This window comes from Lutjanus erythropterus, chromosome 3, assembly GCF_056507025.1.
Source record: "Lutjanus erythropterus isolate fLutEry1 chromosome 3, fLutEry1.hap2, whole genome shotgun sequence".
NCBI classification, from domain to species: Eukaryota; Metazoa; Chordata; class Actinopteri; order Lutjaniformes; family Lutjanidae; genus Lutjanus; species Lutjanus erythropterus.
In genome coordinates this window covers 21,865,070-21,888,155 of record NC_139319.1, presented here as the reverse complement: position 1 = coordinate 21,888,155, position 23,086 = coordinate 21,865,070, and the positions used below count along the sequence as shown (strand labels likewise).

The 23,086-nt window shown below is 40.1% G+C and overlaps 1 protein-coding gene across 1 annotated transcript; it reads left to right on the top strand.

The window, feature by feature from the left end:
• Positions 1 to 275: 275 nt before the first annotated feature.
• On the top strand, positions 276 to 22,742 carry klf3 (Kruppel like factor 3 (basic)). Its single transcript, XM_084715403.1, has 6 exons — positions 276 to 574; positions 13,399 to 13,459; positions 13,936 to 14,488; positions 15,752 to 15,893; positions 19,332 to 19,498; positions 20,015 to 22,742. Exons 2-6 carry the CDS (start codon positions 13,418 to 13,420, stop codon positions 20,194 to 20,196), a joined length of 1,086 nt encoding a protein of 361 aa, XP_084571529.1. The 5' UTR covers positions 276 to 574; positions 13,399 to 13,417; the 3' UTR covers positions 20,197 to 22,742.
• The last annotated feature ends 344 nt before the right edge of the window (positions 22,743 to 23,086 follow it).

Genomic DNA, 23,086 nt, shown 5'->3' with positions numbered 1-23,086 from the left:
AGTGAAGAGTTTCATAGTAAACACACACAGGCTGCCACACAGGTTCAATAATAACAGCTCGCTGCTGTTGTCAAAAGTTGTTCCAAGAAGACTTGTTGTCTTCTTCAAACGTGAAAAGAAAATTGCAACACACACACACACACACACACGCACACACACGAGCTGGACCACCCCGCCCCGGTCCCGCCCAGCGGCCCGACCCCATGGAGAACAGACAGACAGCGGATCATGTGACAGCAACAGTTTCTGAACGACAAAAACGGAGACACACACACACACACACACACACACACAGTAAGAGAGAGAGAGAGAGAGAAAGAGAGAGAGAGAGGGAGTTTCGTAACTTAGGGAAGTTTTGTGGAGCCATCGATCACTGGACCGTCTTGTTTTTACAGCCTGATGTCAGTGACACAGAGGAGAGGAGCGCGGAGCGTCGCCTGCGTCACTTTTTCACCGGACTTCTCTCATTGAGTTTATCACAGAAAATCAAGGAGTTTTTTTGAGCTGTTCGGCAAGGCAGCAGTCAAACCACCGTCTCTCCTCTGGGAATAGACTGTCCTCCTCCATCTGAGCAGTAAGTCCTCCTCTGTAAGACTTTACAGTGTGTTTGACCCCGGTCGGCACACTGATCTTATTTCCTATCGGATGTGCTGTGGTGAAGTCTGTAATTGCTGCGTGGTCTTTTAAAGATTATATGCGGTCGTATTTGTGTTTTATTAAAGCAAACATTATTATGGGAGAGAGGAGAAGCCCATAAATTCAGAGTTTTTAATGAGATCAAGCTGCTTGTGTCTGATTAATTATCTTAATTAGTTAATAACTCCAAGATGTTTACATGACAGTTCCTTGAATCAACATTTTATCATATTTCGTGTTATGAAAATTAAGAAGATTGGTGTAATTTTAAAGACATTTATTGGCATGATAACTGATGTAACCCCTCAGTCAGGCAAAAGAGAGACACTGCTATTTATAGCCTTTAGAGCCTTTTATAGAACATAGTGTTGTTTAATTAATTCAGATATAAAACAGTCAAATACAGGCTTGTGAAGGAGACTGAGAGACTCTCTTATAATGATAGAGACATTTGTCAATAATGTGTGATTTTTAAGGTGGTTTAAAATAGTCTAGATATAGAGATTAATATTGAAATGTGATCAGTTATAGGACTCAGTTTTTGATGAAGAGAGTCTTTATTTAGTTCAAGAAATATCAAGAAAGATAGTGAAATTTGTCATTTTCAGTGTCTTATCTAAAGATAATTAATTTAAAAACATATAAAACACAGAAAAGCAGCCACTAATGATTCACTGATAAGCACAATTGGTTCTGATTATCTGTCATCCAACTTTATTTCTCTGGTGGTCGATCTTATTAAATTAATTCATCAATGGCTGTCAGTAAAGACTGAATCTGGCGCAGAATAAGGCTGCAACTGATGATCATTTTCATTATTGATTAATTTTTTAGTGTATAAAAAAATTGTGAAATTGTGAAAAATGCTCATTTCAGTTTCCCGGAGCCCAAAGTGACGTCTTCAAATTGCTTCTTTTGTCCCGTAAATGTCATGAATGACAAAGAAAATCAGCAAATCCTCACACTTAAGAAGCTGTAACCAGCAAATCTTTAATATTTTTGCTTAAGGAATGACTGAAACAATTAAATATCAAAATTTAAGAGAAAGAAAAACTAATTGTCTTATGATCAACTAATGAATTAATCACCAATTTGTTGCAGCTCTAATGTAGAATCAGAGAATCAGAGAGTGAGAGATGACCCTCAATGCTGCTGCCTGGTGTCAGACAGTGTCACACACATGTGACAGGAGGTGTGTGTGTGTGTGTGTGTGTGTGTGTGCGCGTCTGAGAGAGATTCAACAGTCACACCTGAACTTCTTTGTCCTCTTGTTTCAATCCATCCTTTTACAATACACATCTCTTTCTTTCTCTCTCTCTCTCTGTTTCTCCGTCTCTGTCTCTCCCTGTTTCCTGTGCTTTGTTTCAAGGCTGAGGCTTGCGTCACACATTCCACTTGGCATATGAAGCCCTTATCCTGTTTAGAGCCTGGAGTGAGAGAGAGAGAGAGAAAGAGGGAAGAAAAAGAAGGGAGGAGAGAGGGATGTGAATGTGGGGGGTGAATGGGAGGAATGAGGGCGACCTCTCTGCCTCTTTGTCTTACTTTACACTTTTTCTCTCGCTAGGCTTTTTCTCTCGCCGTCACCTCCTCACTGGTGTGTTTTTTGTAAATCAATCAGTAATGTTCCCCAGACTTTCTCTCACCCTGCCTTAAAGAGCCGTTAACACTCAAGACTTCATCATCAGTTTGGTTTCAGTCGAGTGTTTCACTGTCTCTTTGTGGTTCAGATTTAGTTTTAAAAGCTTTTCTGTGGGAAATACAGATTTTTTAAGAAGGAAACTGTAAAAAGAAATCAATTTTCAAGGGTTTGTTCCTTGTTAACTACTGACCAATGTTGTAGCAGTCTTTTATGGAGTGTCTATTTGCACCCGGACAAATCAGGCACACGGCAGTTTGGCTATTCACACTCAAGACCCTTATTTTAGTTATAAAGAGCAACAGCTTTCTTGTGGGAGAGCAGGGTTCGAGTTCTGCCCTGGAGGACTAAGATTTGACAGTAGTGTGAAATTATATGTCAGTGGTACCTGTTATTTATGTTTTTAAAAATTATTATTTTAATTTTTTCGTCACAGTTTGGTTAGGTTTAAGCAACAGAACTATTTGTTTAGGTATAGAAAACAAAACTGCTTGGTTAGTTAAAGAGAAAAGTCATGGTTTGTCTCTGCCATGTGGCTGTAAGTAGGCCTAGATTCAAACATTGTTGACTATGGACACATGGGTGCTTGTTTCTGCCATTCAAGGCTATATAAACTTGGGTGTAAATAGCCACATTGGCTAGTGCACCCTAGGTGCAAGTAGCATCTGCCTTTTTAATTATTTTTGGTTTTCAGCCGCTGTTTTGTCAGGTTTAGACAATAAAACGTCTTGGTTAGGTTTAGGGAAAAATCATGGTTTGTCTCTTCCGTGCCGGTGTAAATAGTCACACTGGCAATTCCACCCTAGGAGCAAATAGCATCTGCTTTTTTGTTATTATTTGGTTACTACTTGGTTAGGTTTATGAAACAAAACTACTTGGTTAGGCTTTGGAAAGGTCATGGTTTGCCCTAAATAGCCACCTTAGCTGTTTACACCTCAGGTGCAAATAGCATTGTTGGCTACAGACCCCTGGGTGTTTGTCTCTGCCATGTGAGATAATAAAGCACCTGCCTGTTTTTATTTTGTTTGAAAAATTACATTCAGACTGGATGTGTGTGTTTCAGATGGCAGATTAAAAATTTTCTTTTCTTTGTTATATTACAGTCCAAAGCTTGTAGCTCTAGAAGAAGTTTAAAAAAAAAAAATTAAGATGAGATGATCTCTTTTTTCTATTTTTTATTAATTATTTGTCTCTCATTAGAGCTGACACACACTTATGCCCACACACACACACACACACACGCCCCAAATACCCCACCCACCCTTACGCCTTTTTTTTCCTGAATCAACATGCTGATGTTATCTGGTGGAACAAAATGCACAAGAGTGCGCACACACACACACACACACACACACACACACACACACACACACACACACACACACACACACACACACGCACACTGCTCAAAGGGCAGCATGTCCTCGGGAACATTAGGGCTAAACATTAAACTCCTGGATGCTGAAGAGTTGGTGATTCTCCATTAGAAGTTAAGGGAATAAGGACACTGCAGTCCACAGACGGCCATAAACGTAAAAAGCTGTAACTCGTTACACAACTTCACATGCGTGCCAGCACACGCATGCGAACACACAGTCATGTTAAAGCACACACACACTTGTGTGTCTGTTACCGCTTTTAAACCACTAGATTGAGCCACTGTGACTGTGTAGCTCTTTCTCACCGCCGGCCGGCCCCCCTCCCCTCCTCATGTTTGAGGTTGATTGAAGTTTTGTCATATTTTGGTCGAAACCCACTTCGTTTTCTTCCCCGTTTTCTGTCTCTGCCTTGTTCTTTCCACTTCCATTTTGACATAGTTTGGTCAGAGTGGCTGTTTTCTTTGCCCTTTCTCTCCTCTCTCTCTTATTCCCCCCCTCTCATTCTTTGGGTAGGGAGGTGCAGAGGGGGGGTTCAGACAGGAAACCACAGGCCCCCTGCAGCAGCAACCCCCCATTTGGCTTCACTCTCCTCCTCCTCCTCCTTCTCCTCTTCCTCCTCCTCCTTCTCTTCTTTACACCCCCCGACCCATCACGCAGTGTGGAAATAATAACAGTCAGACTAAACTCTGAGGGCTTCCGCTTCTCTCTCTCTGGCAGCTCCTCTCCTTCTCTCTTTCCCTCCGTCCTCCTCAGTTGTCTGGAAAGCCTCAAAACGTTGCTCTCTTTGACAAGAGGTGCACACACGTGTGTATCTTTGTCGGTGCTTGAGCCTTATGTCAACTGTGGTGTGTCTTTAAAAGTGTGTATCCATGTGTTTGCATGCGTATGTGATGATGGATCTTGTTTCCTCTCCCCTGCTGACGGCCCCCTCTAGCTTCCCCCCGAGGTCTGCAGGCCCACAGTCTGCTGGAGAGGAGCTGAGAGGGGTGGCTACGTGTATGCCTCTGTGTGTGTGTGTGTGTGTGTGTGTGTGTGTGTGTGTATGTGTGTGTGTGTGTGTGTGTGTGTGTGTGTGCATGTGTGTGTTGGAGGATGGGAGGAGTGGGCTAAGCAGCTAAGATGAGGGAATAGGAAGCCAAAATAAGAGGATAGGGGGCTTAAGCAGCAAGAGGAGTCAAAGTCAGAGCACAGGAGGCGTCATTAGGGGAGTCGGGAGTAGGAAGTGAGGTAAGGGGTTGAAATTAGGGGGCAGGAGGTACAGTAGGGGGTAAACTTGAGTGAGTAGTCGAGGACAATTGAAGGAGTGTGGCGCAACTACATCTGAGGCAGAAGTGGGAAGTACTTTGTTTCTGTAGTCAAGTAGAGTTTTCAGGTATTTGTATTTGAATATTCTGACAACTTTCGTACTTTTACTCTGCACATTTTAGCACAAATACGTGTGCTTTCTGCTTCTTACATTTTCAAAACAAGTTTGTTACTTCAATTTTCATTCTTTTGAGGGGGATTATTGATTATGATCATTTCGCATCAAGAGTGAATTCAGTTTCTATGGATGCAGAGTTTCCCCCAAAAAATTTGCCAGGTCTCTTATCATTACAGAGGATGAGGTGATCACCGACTGCGCTTCTTTGACCCAAGGCTGGGCTAACACTGTTGACTTAGTGGAGCCACTAATGTTACCTCACTGCCATCACCTCCAGTATTTGGCTGTCTGAAAAAAAAAAATTCCTAAGGTTTTTTCCCTTAACATTATCCCTAAATGTCGCTAAGACAGTATTATGTTTGTGTTACTGTTTGGCTAGCTAACTAATGTTGCTAAGCAACATTAGCTTGTTATGGTTGGAAACATCAAGTGATGAAAAATTGTCCAAGACTTTTGGGCTTTCACCCTTCCTCCTTGAAATTATCCTTATACATCACAAAGAAAGTTTCTACCTGTATAATTGACTGTTTGGTTAGCTGGCTAAGGTTGCTACGTAACAGTAGCTTGTGATAGTTGGAAACATCAAGTCATGAAAAACTGTTTAAGCGGTTCTGGGCTTCTAATCTTACTCCTTGACAGTACTCCTAAATGTCACAAAGGAAGTTCTGTATCTGTGTTACTGACTGTTTGGCTAGCTAGCTGAGGTTGCCAGGTAATGTTAGCTTGTGATAGCTGGAAACATCAAGTGTTGAAAAAAACTGTCAAAGGCCTCCTGACTTTTTCCTTTGCCCCTTGACATTATCTCTAAATCTCACAAAAAAAAAAGTATCTGTATCTGTGTTACTGACTTTACCGCTAGCTGGCTAAGATTGCTAGGTAAGGCTTGGTTGTGATAGTTGAAAACATCAAGTGTTGAACGTCACTCTGTGCACAAGAACATGATCTCACCTGCTGTTTTTCATGAGTGTATTTACATTCTAACCAGCAGATGATTTTGCTTCCATTATGTCTGTGTTTCCAACTGACTTATCCCACTGTAACTGTAGCTAAAAAAAAAAAAGGTCTCAAAATACAATTTAAAAAAATCCCCAATGCTTATGCCCGGTGGGGTGTCAGCTTAGGCCTGGTGTAGGGTTTCCATGGATAAGTATTACCAGGGGAAAGACTGAGATAACCTAACGTTGGCCAGATAATTGAAAGAACAGTGGTCTCTTTTCTGATTTCTTGAATATTTTGTTATGTACTCAGGCTACTTTACCATGATGCTAGAAGAGTATCCCTTTGTAAAGTGTTTAGCATTTGCTAAATTGAGGTGACTACATTTAGGTGAAGACTCACAAAAAAGAGGAAAAGCAACTTTAAAGACGAAACAAGATGTAACAAGACAGACAGGAGAGGGAGCCTGGAGTAAAGGTGAGGTTCAGTTAGGCTTCCTGTCCCTCAGAGGGCTACTTATACATTGTGTATATTTCCAGAACCTGTACTTTTCCACTTTTATATAAGTAAAGAAATGGAATCACTACTTCTACTTTTCACCTCTGATCGGAGGTGAGCTCAGAAAAAGGAAAAGTTAAATGGTGGAATATTAGCTTGCCACCTTGATGAGTCACATAATTGGTTTCTTAAATTAAGTTTCATCAGTGCGTGTATCCCCCAAGGCTTTAAATATAGGTCACAGGGTGTGAGACAGTATGAAGCAGCGAAATTTGAATACTGGGTCCTGTCTGAGATGAGTTTGTCATCAGGTGTAAGACAGTGCACCAGGTGAGAAGGTAAAAGAGGTGGAGAAGAGAAAAGAGGCGAAAGAGGCACAAGAAGTGAACTTGAGGCTTTAAGTGTGTGTGTGTGGTGTGTGTGTGTGTGTCTGTGTGTTGCGGCGTGTTCTTGGACAAAGCTGTTGTCTGGAGGTTTCTGGTCTCTCTGGTGATCTCATCATCTCCAGCCTGTTGCCATTAGAGGGTGTGTGTATATGTGTGTGCGTGCAGCCCCGTTTGTGTCTGCGTGCGTTGGAGCATGTGTGCGTGTCTGTAATAATTTAGTCCTTTAGTGATTTAGTGTGTGTATTCTGTTGAGCTAGCAGAAACTTGGTGTGCGGCTGTGAGTGTGTAGAAGTGTGTGTGTGTGTGTGTGTGTGTGTGTGTGTGTGTGTGTGTGTGTGTGTGTGTGTGTGTGTGTGTGTGTGTGGTTGAGTCAGTAGCCAGGGACTCCAAGCCACAATATTTTCCCCTTCAGTCATGTTGTTTTATATCATTCATAGAGAGGGAGAGAGAAAAAGAGTGCGGGGTGGTGTGTGGTTCAGATAAATACAGTAGTAAAGACGTGAGTGATTGCTGAGGAGCGAGTGAAGAAGAAGAGGTGTAGAAGAAGAAGAGTCCAAGGGTGGAGAGAGACAGAGAGAGGGGTGTACGAAGTGTTTGCTGAGTGGGCTGGGGTTGAGTACACAGTAGCTCTACTGACATAGAAGGACAATATTTGCAGACCACACTTGACATGCACAAACAAACACACCCACATGTAGAGCGCACAGGGAGAAAATAGTCCTCAACAGCCCAGGTAGGGCTACTTATGCACCAAAAAGGTGCAGCTGTACACACTGGCCCCCTCATTTCACAGTGTGTGTCCTTTGATTTTTACATCTGAGGGCTCTACAGATGCTTTGATGAAGCAGAGGTGCAACATCTGTCTGATTTCTATCTTACAGAAAAATGTTGGCAGATCAGTCATAAAACTCAAGCTGTCACAGCACCTTTTATTATTAATCCATCTGTATATTATATTATTATTTTTTATTAATGAATTAATCACTTGGTCTTTAGAATATCAAAAATAGTAAAAATTGTCTTTACAATTTCTTAAAGCTCAATATAACATCTTCTAATGTGTTGTTTTGACCATTAGCATTTCAGAAGCCAAAATAAAATAAATTGAAGTTGAAGGTTGAATGGATTATTTGAATGGGGTTGTATGAGGTACTTATCCGTATTATCTGCAGTAGATGGCGGTTGACACACCCACAGTTTAGTACCATAGCAGGAAGCTAAGTAATGTTCTGCTTAAAACGTATGTTAGCCACCAGCTGAAGTGTACACTATATTTAGAATATTGTCTCTGCTCTACCATGTCATCAGGCAAGATATAAGCCAAATATTGCTTTATCTCACTCAACCAGACTCCACTGGTGAAATCAGTCATTTTAACTCACAGAGCACAGGAGTTGCTGGTCCACCTCTGCCTCGGATTACAGATCAAGTCGGTGATGGACCTGCAACTCATGTGTTCTGTGAGATAAAATCACTGTTAGCTGGTGGAGTTTGGTTAGTTTGGAGAGAGCGTACATTACATTATTTGGCTTCCTACACTGGTCCTCCTGCTGCTTCCTCAGTGTGGGGGCATGCTGACTGCCATCATTCACCAATATACTGACTATGAAAAAATACCTCATACAACCCCACTTCAAATAATCAGAACTATTCCTTGTGTCATTTGGTCTTTGTCTTGTCAAAAATAGTGACAAATTGTCATTACAATTTCTTAAAGATGTTAAACCCAAAGATATTCAATTTAATGCCATGTAGGACAAAGAAAAGCAGCAAATCCTAATAAGATTTTTTTGCTTAAATTATTAAAATAGTTGCTGCTGATTAATTTCCAGTCTAATCATTGCAGCTCTAGATGCAACACTGACTAACACACAAATCAACAACTCCAGCTGCAAACTGTCTTTTCTCTCCTGAGGCCGTATGGTTTGTGGAGGTGTAACTGAGGAGGATGCTGCACCGCTAAATTAAATTTCTTTCCTGTGATTGTCTAAACTTTCTGTGTGTCATTGTATTTATACTTTTTATGATACACCCCGAGGGAAAGTTTGTCTTTTTCACAAGGACAGGTCTCCCTACTTGCCATCCTGCTGTCACATGTTGCCTGCTTACTCTCCCCTCTTCACTTCCCTGTGTGGTAAACCCAAACCACCTGGAATTCACCTCCATGCAGATTAAAACAATCATTAATTATCTGCTGCAGCCACTGTGTAACCCGAATTTCTGCTACCATCACACAGATTGCCTCGTGTTTACTTAGACCAATGACAGGCGGGTTTAGCCCACTAAACTGTAAGTGTCTCAGACTACATAAATCAGTCTCTTCATGCTAGCAGACCCGACAGGTGAACGCTGAGACGAATGGTATGTACTTTCGAGGATTTAAATGTACACCAAGTGCTGCAGGGGTTTTTGCAAGAGATGAATTTAGGTAACTGATGTTCCTGGAGCTAGTGATGACATTTTCTCCAGCACATGAACATCTGCTCATATAGATACACGTGAGTCATGTGTTCACACATGTAAGTGAGCCCTGCAGTGACAAGATCAGTTATTGTATTTCAGAGTTTAAATAAGGTCCTGACTCACTTTGAGTTTGAGTACACAGTGTGTATTTGAGTATGGAAGTTTTTTTTTTGTTTTAGATGCGCACATTCTCCAATGTGAGGATTTGCTAGTATTCACAGTTTTTCTATAATCATAAATATAATATGTGGTAACACATAAAGTACCTGCATTTTCAAGATTCGAACATTTTAAAACACACAATGCGTTTGTCATGCAGCTATATAGACATTCAAGTGTTTATTAATGTGCAAGATTAGTCAGTAATTATAACTTCTAATATAAAGATTTTAATATTTTTATTTTAAATTATTACACCTGCGTTTTACTGTGTTGTCATGGATAGATTATGTGACAACAAGCCCTTAGGCACAGGCAGGTAAAAGGCCCGCACCCGTCCTTTACATGAAGTACACCACGATTGAAAGAGATACAGTGTCTCTTTATCTCTCTTTGTCATAGTTTTGTTTCCCTTTGTAGTTGTTTGTGACTCTTTGAGGCACCTTCGCATCTCTTTGTGGTACTTTTTATGTCTCTTTGTGGTAGTTTTAAATTTCTCTGTGATGGTTTTGTGTCTACTCTTAGTCATAGTTCCCTCCATGTGGTAGTTTTTTGCCTCTTTGTGGTACTTTTGTGTTTCTTTGTAGTAATTGTATGTCTCTTCGTAGTCATATGATTGACTGTAGCAAAGAAACACATGAAACAGATGCTTTCAGTTGGCCTTTTCATCCATTCATGCATATTGTCATGTTATGTTGCCCACAGGAGGAGTTACAAAAATACATCCATAAACACTTAACCCTGCTTACTGTAACTAGATTACAATGTTTTATGTACCAGTTAGTGGATACACAAAAATATAATAAATAAACTTCATATACACGTTAAAAGTATAGGGTTTGGGTTTTTGGCTGTGGGTCAGACAAAACAAGAATTTAAAGATGTCACAGTGGACTGTGGGAGCTACTGGGAACTTTTTGTACTATTTTCTAACATTTTTTACACTAATCAAAAAATAATTGTCATTAGTGGACTGGACCTGAACTTTCAGTTTAAAGCTGTGAGTGTAGTCGGATTACATTGTCTGGGCCTGTTTCCTGGTGCTTTCCATCATTGCACTTTGTCTTTTTTTTTTTGCAAATGTGATTGATGGTGAGATGAGATTTGTCTTTTGCAGGAGTCTTTCAGTACAAGCGCTCACTGCATTGCTGTTTCAGTAGCTGAGTCAAAATATTTAAATGGATAGATGTAAGGTGTGGGGACTTCCACAATAGTGACTGACTTTTAAAAACCCAAGCTGTCTTCTGGACATTTTGAATTTTGTGTATCTATAGGGAAAATACCTGTCTGTATACTTACACTACTGCTTTTTTTTTTGTCCCTTTCCTGATTCGTGATCTATCTGTTTGTGCTTAATACAGCACAACCTGGCTCAAATTATCGCCTTTCTATGTGTGATTCACAGCCACAATAGAACAACTGCTTGACCTCCAGTTGAACTACAACACAATACAAACCCGGATTAGAAAACACACCCTGAAAGACATATGTACACACACACATACACAGAGTCCCCACCTGACTGCCGTCTCTTTGTTTCTTTGGAGTCGGGCGAAGGGCGAGGCATCAGTCGTCATGTTCACACCCTTCCTGACCCAGCAAGCAAGCATCCTGCTCTCCTATTGGTCTGATCCCCATCTGGACTGTGTGTGTGTGTGTGTGTGTGTGTGTGTGTGTGTGTGTGTGTGTGTGTGTGTGTGTGTGTGTGCGCGCGCTTGTTTATGTGTGTGCGCTAGGGTGTGACGGCCTGTGTTCTTGCCCATTTGTTAATAATTAAAGGCTAACTTGTCTCCAGACTGTGGACTTTAATCAGGTCACACACACACACACACACACACACACACACACACACATACACACACACACACACACACTCAGGCTCCCTCAGGGTACATTCTTTGACAGTTCATGTTGCCTTAATGCTCCAGTGAACACACACACACACACAGTATCATAAACACACTCGTTTAGGCACAAACACAGAGTCATCACAGCTGCACCTGGCCATTCAAAGCCAAGGTAACTGGAACCACCTTTGAAACCTCACACGCTTTTCGTCCAAACACTCAACAGGCCTTCATAGGTGGTGTGTGTGCGCGCCTGTTTGAAATGTGTGAGATGTGCCGCTGTCTACTCTTTGACACTGGGCAGTTTTTAGTCACATCACACCTCTGACTGTCTCAAATTCTTGTAAAATGACCCGTCATAAAGTTGTCTGTGGCATTGTGTGAGCAGGCGGCAGGTTGTGTTTACGGGCGACACCCAACTGTTAATTGTTTTTTTACACGAGCTGACAATCTGTGAGACAGACATGATTTGCAGTTTGAAAGAAGAACAGCTTCTGGTGGACGCGGAAAAAGTAGAGAGGAGGAGAGAATGTGTAAAATCTGACAGAAAGGTTATGTTTGACTATTGTCTGATGTGATTTACTGGAAGTGACACACACTTCAGACTCTTTTCAGGCACCTATACTTAACAACAGACCCTTCTCAGTCTCACCTTTCCCTCTGTGATTTACTTGTCAAACTTCTAAAGAGCGCATGTGTACGTATGTGCATGTCTATACATGTCACTTGAAGCAGTCTTTATCTTCTTCTTCTGACTTAAAAAATAAGATAATCATATTTACTGTTTATTGTATTTTAAAAGTAAAACAGGGCTATGGACAGTAACTAAGTACATTTACTTAAGTGCTGTACTTAAGTACAACTTTGAGGTACCTTACTGGAATATTTCCATTTTATGCTTCTAGAGGGAAATATACTTTTTACTGCACTATTTAATTATCTGACAGCTGTAGTTACTAGTTACATTTTTAATATTCATTTTATATACAACAAACAGAATAGAATAGGAAAGAAAGATTTATTTTTATTGTACTAATATAACAAAAGTTATGAGCACCACTTTTGATCAGTGCAATAACAGGACACAAAGAAATAAACAGGAACAAAAACAACTTGAGAGGCACTCACACCCACAGCCAAATAATAGGTATAAAAAACAAAGACAATAGTAAGTAAAGTAAATTAACTAGATGAATAGAATAATACTAGTAATCCATAACATTATGTAAAATAAATACATACATACAATGCAGTTTGCACTGGAAAATATAATATAATAAAATATATAGCACATTATTATATATATCATAGTGTCTAGTTGAGTTGTCGACCCCATTTATCATCTCCAACCCCTCAGATTTGTCTTGTGACCCTTTGGAAAGGCCCACACCCTCCTACTGTAGATTCAGAACCTCTCAACTGTCTATCATCATTTTCATTAGAACATTTAACTGATAACACAAATGTACTTTTTCTTAAGTTGTGGTGTAAATGCCAGACTTTTACTTTTAATGGAGTATTTCCTCTCAAGCTACAAGGAACATTTATATTTTGTTGATTTTGGAGGCCTCTGTGGACAAAAGTGGTAGTGTTTCCACCATAATAACCATGAAATTAAATAAAATTATCTGAAGAAAAATCTTCTCCTGCTTCTTTTTTAATTGGCTAACATAACTTATGAAAATGTAAACATGGACTCTTCCAGTCTGCGTGTCTGATTTCAAAGAGAATCTGACCCAGTGGCAGGGAAGAATAAATATATAGAAATATACAGTCTTGTCATTGATGGTCTCATGCAGAGGCATCGGTATTAAAATGAAATGGTTTTTTAACAAGTTAAAATCTCCTTGTAGTTATTTATTTCAAATGACTTTTACTGAAGTCAGTGATCTGAGGACTTCGACCACTGGTTGTGGGTCATTATTAGCTTTCATTATGAACCAAACTGAACATTAAATAAATGAAATTAATCTTAAAATAATCTGTTGTTATGTATTAATCATGTGTACTGATGGCTGTGTGTTTTATTTTGTAGGAGCCTGGCCTGTGCAGCCATGCTGATGTATGACTACCCTCTGAAGACAGACATGGAGACGGTAAGACACATGTGTGTTTGTCTAAATGTAGCTTTGGGTGCTTGGTTGTGTTTGGTTGCTCCCATCATGCCTGGACTTGTTTTTGATGCCATGTAGAAACTTTGACCCGCACACACACATGCGCACACACCTACACACACTGCCTGCTACGTGTCTAGACAGACTGGTTCCCACATTCCTGCTCTTCCTGGACAAACAGGCTGCTGTACAGTGGACATTTGCATACAATGGGTGCGAACACTGCCAGGCAGCAGGCTAATGAACACACACACTTACACACACACTGTACCCTGAGACATAACAGTTATCCGCTCCCAAACAGAGAGGGGTTTAAATTTTTTGGCTGGCTATAGTTGTTTGTGTGGCAGAAACATGTTTTCCCTGTTATTCAAGGCAGAACGGAAATTTTTTAACTCTCTGCTCTTTTGTCCCCTTCACTGCTTCCTTCTCCTGCATCCTCTCCTCTCCTTCCACAGTCATTCTACCCCACGTTAGTGAAAACCCCGGAGCCATACGGAGTCATCTTCTCCCATCCCACCCACCTCTACCATCCCACACACATGCACGCCTTCTCCCAGTCCCACACCCCCAGCAACCCCACACAACACACCCAGCTGGAGCCTGTGGACCTGTCCGTCAGCAAGCGTTCCTCGTCCACCTCCTCCTCCTCCTCCTCCCCTCCCTGCTCCTCCGCCTCCTCCCCGGCCTCCTCCTCACGCAGCTCCCCGCCCTCCCCCTACAGCACGGCGAGCCGCGCCTCCCCCCGCTGCTCCCCGCCACACTCTCATCTGCGGTCCTCACCCTCCCACACTCTGCCGTCGCCCACAGCCTCACTTCCTTACCTAACCATGGTGGCTCCTCGGATCAACCCGGGCTCTGGGGTTATTCAGGGGCCAGGGGTCATGGTGTCTCCGGTCATGCCTATTTCAGTCCTCTATCCCCCTCTGCTCCACCTGCATCAGCCAATAATGGTGAGCCCGCCTGTTGCCAGTGACGACGACCATCACCGGAGCAGGGACCACAACACAGGTGAAGCCTTGCTTATTGTTTTACTCAATTTAGATTTAATTTGAGTTGATTTTTAAATTAACATGACATAGTGTACAGTGAGTGGATCATTATTGTGAAATAATGACCTGCTCACTGTACATTATCCTGCTTATTACACTACAGCTTGCTAAAAAAAAAATCAATGCTGCAACAAAATATTGGTTTAAAATTGATTTAACTGATTTAAAATGTTTTTATTGCTCACTGGTTTCACATCCTCCAGAGTCTATGATCAGAACTGTGTTCATAGCAACAGTCTTTTATCCATAGCGGTGGTCTGGTATTTAGAGATAACAGACCATATAATGCAGTAATTGACCAATCAGATGCAACTTTTTCAACAAAGACATATAATAAATGGCAATATTTTTTAATTTACAAAAAAAGTGGTACAATGACAGTATAACAAGATTTTCAAAAAAAAGAAACTATTTAGAGTATCATATTACACATCAATTAAAAAATACACATTTAACTTGATAGTTTCTTAAAATAAAGGATATTGTTTTTGTCCATGATCTTGAAAGCAAAACAATTCCAGTAACAGTAATAGACGTGACGTTCAGAAAAAGTTTCCAACTTTCTTCTTAAATTATAATGAAATACATATATTTGTTTTACTAAAAAATGAGGAAGTGCTTCTCCTCTGTTCTAAGAATATCAGTTTCGACAGATTCTTGTCTCTTAGGAAAGCCATTTTTTTCCTGTTTTCTGTGGTTAGATGGAGGTTACTGAAAATCACAGAGGTCAACCCTCTGAATCTTATATATATGATGTGCATGAGAATCTGAAAATGCATGCATGCATAACTGACAGATACAGTTTAATCATAGTGTCCTTACTCCTAGAAAGACACATGTAGTAGCATAAAAACAAAAACAAAAGAAAAAAGCACTGATATTAAAAGTAGAGAAATATTCTGCAGTAAAAATGTAGAACCCCAAATTAGACAAAAACTATTTAGATTTTAAAAAATGATTTTGTAATAGACAGTTAATCAGCACTAAAAACAAAGTTCAAGTTTTGGACAAATGAAAGTTTTTACTGAATGATGGAGCTAGATTATATTATATTAGATTAGATTAGATTAGATTAGATTAGATTATATTAGATTAGATTAGATTAGGATCACTACAGTCATTAGGATTTGTCTTCTGGGGATTATGAATGTCTACAAAACTTAATGACAGTCCTTCAAGTAGTTGTTAGCTCGCATTTGGTGATTATAATATCTCTACGCAGTTCCCTCTATGAAGCCCCTGGAGCTGCGAGGCGACGCCCACGACCTGCACAAGCCAATCAAAACAGAGCCTCGCCCTGAGCTCGCTCATGACCTCCATGAGGTGAAATCATCAGTCATCAGGAATGGACCGCATGAATACGGGTCAGTGACATACCAACACACTCACAGAAGTTTTGAAAGAAGCACCAAACGTTTCACTGCCTCCCGCAGAACTTCCCCTTTAACTGTATATGGAAGTGGTGGCCAGAGTCTGATTCTCAACCAATCAAGATCTGTTCCTGTTGGGATTTTTTTATATATATAATTCAGGTGGAGTCCCAAAACTAGGGCTGGGTATCATTTGAAGTTTTTCAATACCAGGTTTGAAATGATTTACTGGTACTGATACTAAAACAGCCCCTTTTGTTTTATTCCTTAGTGCATTGTCTGTTATTGTAGAGGGGGTTGTACATGACCAGGGAAAAGATGTGGAGCTTATTTTGAGTGAAATAAAATTGATTTATACAGGAACAATAACCAGTAAAAAGTGCTCCATAATGCTCGCAGGGTTATCAATACTCAGTTTAATGAGACTTACGTGGTAAATGATGGACTGGTTGTCGATTGAGAAGAAAAGAAAACACATTACCACCACTTTTTCTGATCACTGTTGCCACAGAACTACTTTATTCTTTTGTGTCTAAATCTCCAGCAGTTTGGACAAAGTTGAATTTTTCAGTAATTCTTAAGAAACTTATTTTTTTGGTAATCATTTCCTCAATAGTGGTTGTTAAAATGTATTGAGGTAAGACAGATTGATCAGTGTTAAATGCTGCCTTCAGATGGAACTCGTGAGAAGTTATGTACTCGACTCAAAACCTCAAAGTTTTGTTTTTTTTTTTAAATTTTTCACTTACAAGGTTGTGAATACCACAACAGTCATATGGACTCGTTTTATGAACACAGTAAACACGGCTCTATTTGAAGGCAGCATACCTTCGTCTTGACACAAAGAACTTTGCATAAATAAAAAAAAAAAAAACTCTGTTTTTACTTGTTTTTTCTGCTAAACTCCTAAACTAATCTCAGAGAGTTGTCACATATTTATAACTTGATAATCTCAGAGAATATTGACATTTTTACCTTACAGATTTACAAATTCCACCCTCCTCCCCAGCTCTGTATGTTTTCTTTTGTTTTTTCTTCTGAAAGAATAATTTAATCTGTTCTCAGTAAATGTATTTTATATCCATAACCACAAAATAATAATTTCTCTCACTCAGTTTTACTCATTTGCCTTCTCTGTCTGAGACGCAAATATAATGACATACATTTCCTGTTAACTCCCTACTGTATATTATCTAATTAAAGCAAAAATGTCCAAAATGACTTAGTTTGGTAGAGAAGTTTAGGTACAACAGCCACCCTGCTTTTAGAAAATCAGTCTGCTCAGTAAAACTAAAAGATAAATTTGCCATTCATGCCATTGAAAAAAATATTGGAAAATATGCAAAGACCAACATTATTTTGATTCAATTCAGTTTGATTCCAAAGGGCTTTATTGACATGGGAAACAGATTTTTAAATTAGCAAAGCAGTCGTGAAGTAAAAACAAAAAAGAAAAATGTACATAAACTGTCTCTCCAAGCTCTGTTGCCTCTTTTTGTTGATGCAGTGTGAATGTGGGTGAGCAGATGTTTGCTAAGAGCAGCTCAAAGACACTTAGAGATGAGTTTCTCTCATGTACAGAGACAAGACAGGAGCAGTAGCACGACAAATGTCATGAACACACTGAACTCCGTGTGTGTGTGTTTGTGTGTGTGTGTGGGGGGGGGGGGGAGTGTCAGATTCCTTCATTCCACTGTGGCGTCTTTTATTTGGTCATTTACAGTCGCATCCATCAGCCACACCTCTTATTACCGCCTCCTCTTATCACCTTCCAGTCAGCCACACAGCCTCATATCAGCCATCTTCAGCCTGTCACCTCCTCCGCTCCTCTTCCTCCTCCCTTTCCCATCTCTTTCTTTCTGTCCTCGCTTTGCACTTCCTGTACTTTTTAGCGCTCATTGTCCAGCATCTCCCACTCGTTCTTGCCCTCCTCTTCTACCCCCCCATCCTGTTTCCTCCTCCTCCTCCTCCTCCTTGCCTCCCGTCGTCATCTGTTTTGTACCCTAGTTGTTCTTCAACAAAGTTTTCCTCAAAAATATAATTGCAGTTGGGATATACATGAAATAATCTGGGAATGTTGGCAGTTAGTTCCTGCTTCCCATCACTAGTTGTCATTGCCCTGACAACCATGAACTAATTGGACCCCTAAGGGAAAAAAAATGGGTGTGTCTTCATCTGTCATCACCGCACGCATGAATCATGTAAATATACATTGTGTATATGGTAAATAGGTCATGTTTTCTTAACGTGTATAATAATGATTGGGTGTGTGCGAACTGAAATGGTGTGTGTGTGTATCGCAGGGGATTTTCTGCACATTCCTTTATGCAGAACTGATCTGTGAGGGATTCATATTTCAACACTCGACACCTGCTCTCAACTGCCACTTATGCTTGCACACACATGCATACACACGCGCACACACTGACACACACACACACACACACACACACTCTTTAATGATAGTGCAGAAAGATAACTCCCTCTTGTTTTCTTTTTTGACTGTAAAACACTTAACGTCGCTTTTCTACTCTATTCTGTTGTTTTCTGTTGTAGTTTGATGGATTTTTAACGCTCTATTTTTGCACGCACAGGCCCACACACAGGGCACAGAGTGTTAGAAACCTAATATTCTTGGGCTTGTTGAAGCTCAATATGAGTCTGGAGAGAGTTTTGCAAAGTTGCATCTATGGTTTTCACACTTCTAGAGCTATTTGTTTTCACCTGTGTGTCAGAGAATTTGCATCAGATTCCAGTGAATGAATTTGTTGAATGGTTGAAAGGAAACAACAAAACATGAGAGAGGTGACAGGACTAAGCAAAGGCGTGGTGGCCTGGAAAAAGGCGGGAGGTGTTTTTCAACTTCCTGACTGGTAGAGGTTGTTATTGCACTGGGAGAGAGCCTGCAACTGAATTCAGTTTACAGTGAGATTTCAACATCACGAAGGGAGGTGTTATTTGACACCAGCGCCCTCTTCTGGTCAAATCAGATAAAGCAGCAGCTCAAACTCAGTGAATGAACTTCTCATCCTTAAAGAATTTCTGAGGACCAACCCTCCCAAATAAATGAGAAAAAAAAAACATGACATATGACAAAGAAGGGAGAAAAGAATAACCTCAGCTGTGACAGAATTTCAACAAGGTCATGTTTCCTCACCACACACTGTGGAGCTTTTACTGGTGCAGGATAGTCACCTTTTGTCTCAAAAGAATGATCTATTTTGTGTCACTGCATCTGATACCAAAACACCTTTGTCTCTACTTGATGATGTGTCATGATGCGGTCTGGTCACTGAAATCATGTATTTCAATTTGACATTTTTTTAAATTTATGTGAATTCTTTTAGATTTAGATATAAAATTATTAGCTGAGCTGCAGCCCAGTGGTTGAAAGTAGCGGCTCTAATTCGATCTCCTCTCTGGCTCTCATAGGGGGAACAACCCATCAGTAATAGTTCACCCGGCCACACAGCATCCTCTCCCTGCTGAATCTCCTGACACACTGAAGAAGCGGCGAATCCACAGATGCGACTTCTCCGGCTGCAACAAAGTGTACACCAAAAGCTCCCACCTCAAAGCACACCGCAGGACACACACCGGTAAGCCTCGATTCACAGTCAAGCATCCTCCAGTGAAAAGATTAAAGACAAATTTGGTCACCGGTGAAAAGATGTTCAGATTTTTGTTCACCAACTATTTGGACCATATTTCACAGGAATTTGCATTAGTGATATTTTTCATCCTCTAAAAAGCTGAAAGCAATTGAAATCTTCACACTAATTAATATCATCTCTCAGCCTACAACTGAATAAAAATTATCAAAATCATTAAACAAATTTGTATTTTGTGACTTAGATGTTGTAAAAGTATGTTAGCTGGTTGAAAAGGGGCAAAAAGAGGTGTGAGACTCAGACCTCAGACTAATAAAACGAATTAAAAAATAAAGAATAATGAAAAATAAAAAAAACTAACAGTCTGAATATCACAGTTTTCAACTTGAATTTCAAGGTTTTCAACATTGAAATTTCAGTTGTTGCTCACTGAGTTTCCCAGTCTATACACACATCACCGTTTACAAGCCTTTTCATTGATTTGTTCTTTCTCTCTGTGTGCAGGTGAGAAGCCCTACAAGTGCATGTGGGAAGGCTGCACGTGGAAGTTTGCACGTTCGGATGAGCTGACGAGACACTTCCGCAAGCACACAGGAGTCAAACCGTTCCAGTGCCCCGACTGTGAACGTAGCTTCTCCCGCTCTGATCATCTGGCTTTGCACAAGAAACGCCACCTCCTGGTGTGAAACCCTCCCTCCACCGGGCAGCTTGAAAGCAACTTGGTGCTTGTTTCAGTGATGGACTGTACCACTTTGACTTAAGGGGGGGATTTTTAAAGAGCTGGCCTTACACATTGGACTCCGACAGGGAGCGGGTGAGGGAAATGTTCCTCAGGGTGCAAGTTTAGACCCTTTCACCTCATTAGCCTGAATATGAGCTGTTGTCGCACCATCCGTCAGTTTTTGCAGATTTATCATCAGCTCATTTTGACATTATCATACACATAAGGTTGTTGGAAGGTCCAGACACTTTTTATAAATATAAAAAACAGGATGCAGCATCTCAGCTGGCCTGAGAGCAGCACCCTCCTGTGGCTGCAGGACCAGACTGCACCATCACCCGCTCAGTTTAAGCCACAGACTCTGCACACGGCATGCTCAAACTTCTTTTTGCAACATCAGCTCTCATTTCTCTGCATGCGTTCAAGAAAAGATTGTGGACTTAAACACACAAACTCACACGTTCTTTGCTAGCTAGGCCAATATAATGTGAAACTATCCAGAATGTATCATCACACACCTACTGTGCATCGTGTCATACATACATCAGCTTTCTTCAGCTACCTGTGAGTCGTAATGCTAATGCTAACTCCTCCTTCATGGACGGCCACATTAAAACACCACACACCTCATCTGCCTCTACCATAGACAGTAGAATAATTAGTGGACAGAGCAGCCATTACATCCTTGGATTTGGGGACTACTGTTTCGAAGAGTTTGGCATTTATGGGGGCCGCCATCTTGTTTTTTTGCAGCCAGAGCATGCGCAGTACTGACAAGAGCATGGAGTTGGTGGTTGATGTACTGCAACTTGGATGGTTCAGCACAAAATAATGGCAGTCAACTGGTCAGAATTTTCCCATGGATGTATTAACAATCTTCTAATATTAAAACTAGATAGTACACAAAATTATGTTTATATATTTTAATTGATACATAAGCAATGTAGCAACAAAACTCTTGATCTGTATTTGATCAATACTGTCTAATTTGACAGTTATGTCTGAGTTTTGTGAGTAAAGCGTACCCTGCTTTATTGTCTGTTTTACTCTAAGACTTGAAACTGGCGATTGAGATCATAAACTCATTAATAAACTGTTTTCTGACATAATAAATCAAGTGTATGAAGTGTAGAAATAGGGTCATTTTCTCCTAAGAGTTCATACAATCAGACTGTTTTTTTGCGCCCAGTGGAGTCGCCCCCTGCTGGCCATTAGAAAGCATGCAGGTTTAAGGCTCGACTTTTCAGACCAGGTATCTCTGCCCACTTCTTCTACTGTCTATGACGTGCACAAGCTTACATCATGAAGTGACTTTAAAAAAAAAACAAACAGGTAGCTAATGCTTGCTTTCCTCTTGTACATACATGCACACACAGCAGAAAACATGCACTTAATAAAAGCAGCCTCGGTCTGGTGTGCTTTTTGGCATTTGGGTTAAATAAAAAAAAGGGGGACTTTGGGTCTCATTCGTTGTCAGAGTGAAGTGTTTTTAATGTTTTAATTCAGAAATGTGAACGTTGCTGCACAGGGGCATTATTGTGTTAGTGAGGAAAAGACACCACTCGGTTGGTTTAAGGGTAGAAGCAATGAAAATGTCTTATATCAAGTTTATGTATCTATATGTGGTATTGTTTGGTTTGTGATGTGACACCATAGTAGCCTTTTTTTTATTCTATGACACTTTTATATGGGAAAAATGCAAAGTGCAAAGCAGGGAAAAATGCTCTTTAAGCTTTGTTTATTTACGAGCAGATGAGTTTTATTCTAGCCCTCCTTACAGGATATGTGATTACACCGAAGATTCTGTTTAATTCCAAAGTTTTCTTAATCAAAAGTCATTTTTTGAATTCCACCAAGATTTTAGAGCACAACTTTCTGTTTTTACAATTTCTGGAGAACAAAATAGTTTTCTTTATCGCGTCTTTGTACATGTCTCCAATGTGCACTTTATATATAAATATATATATAAAACTTTCCCAAAGCCAAACATTTTTTAATCACATCAGATTTTTCTATTCATTTCTGCTGGTCAGCTCGATCCGAAACATTGAACAGGTGTCTTGATTTGTCATTTAATGCCAGAAAATGGTGTAATGCTTTCTTTTATTCACATGTACACAAACACACATACACACACACACACACGAATGTAGCGGCTCATCTGATCTGCGTTTGCCCCGGGTTATTCGTTTGCTTGTAAATGTTTTTGTATCTCTGCAAATATAAGTTGTAATATAATATATATTTTATAAGTGATTATTAGACTGAAAGGGCAATTAAAGGTTTTTATTAAGCATGATTTTTGATACTCTCATAATAATGGATAGTATACATTTCTATGATGTTGTGTCTGTAATAAACCCTCTCTCTTTTTAATCTAAACGTTGGCAATTCAAAGGGAACATGTAAAACTGTGAACATATAACTGTACAGATCTATCTGCAATGTTGCATTTATTTTAAAACAGAATATTCATACCACTTAATAAACTTATTGATAATATTTGCAGAATGGAGTGCTGTGTCTTCACTTTTCCTTGTGTGTGTTTGTGCTGAAACAGTTAATGGAGTTTTTAGTAGATGAGTTGATTGACAGAAGATTAATTCAGATATCTCACGGCTGATACCAATAAGATAACTAATAATTTCACATTTTTCATTTTAAAAAGTTCATAAAAGCTGCAGTTATGCACAACTGATGGTAAGAAAGGCTCAGATTTAGTGAGCAAAGATTGATGATTTAATATTACAAAGCTTTGACTGAACCAAATGTAACTGACATCATTATGATGTGACGACCCTTTCACCCATCCGTACACTCCTAACATGACTGATGACTTTCCTACAAACATCCCA

Excerpts from the sequence above, each read along its gene's own strand:
- klf3 (XM_084715403.1), top strand. The coding sequence starts at position 13,418 with ATGCTGATGTATGACTACCCTCTGAAGACAGACATGGAGACG. Across the intron at positions 13,460-13,935 it reads TGAAGACAGACATGGAGACG|TCATTCTACCCCACGTTAGT; the intron begins GTAAGACACATG and ends CTCCTTCCACAG. Across the intron at positions 14,489-15,751 it reads GAGCAGGGACCACAACACAG|TTCCCTCTATGAAGCCCCTG; the intron begins GTGAAGCCTTGC and ends ATCTCTACGCAG.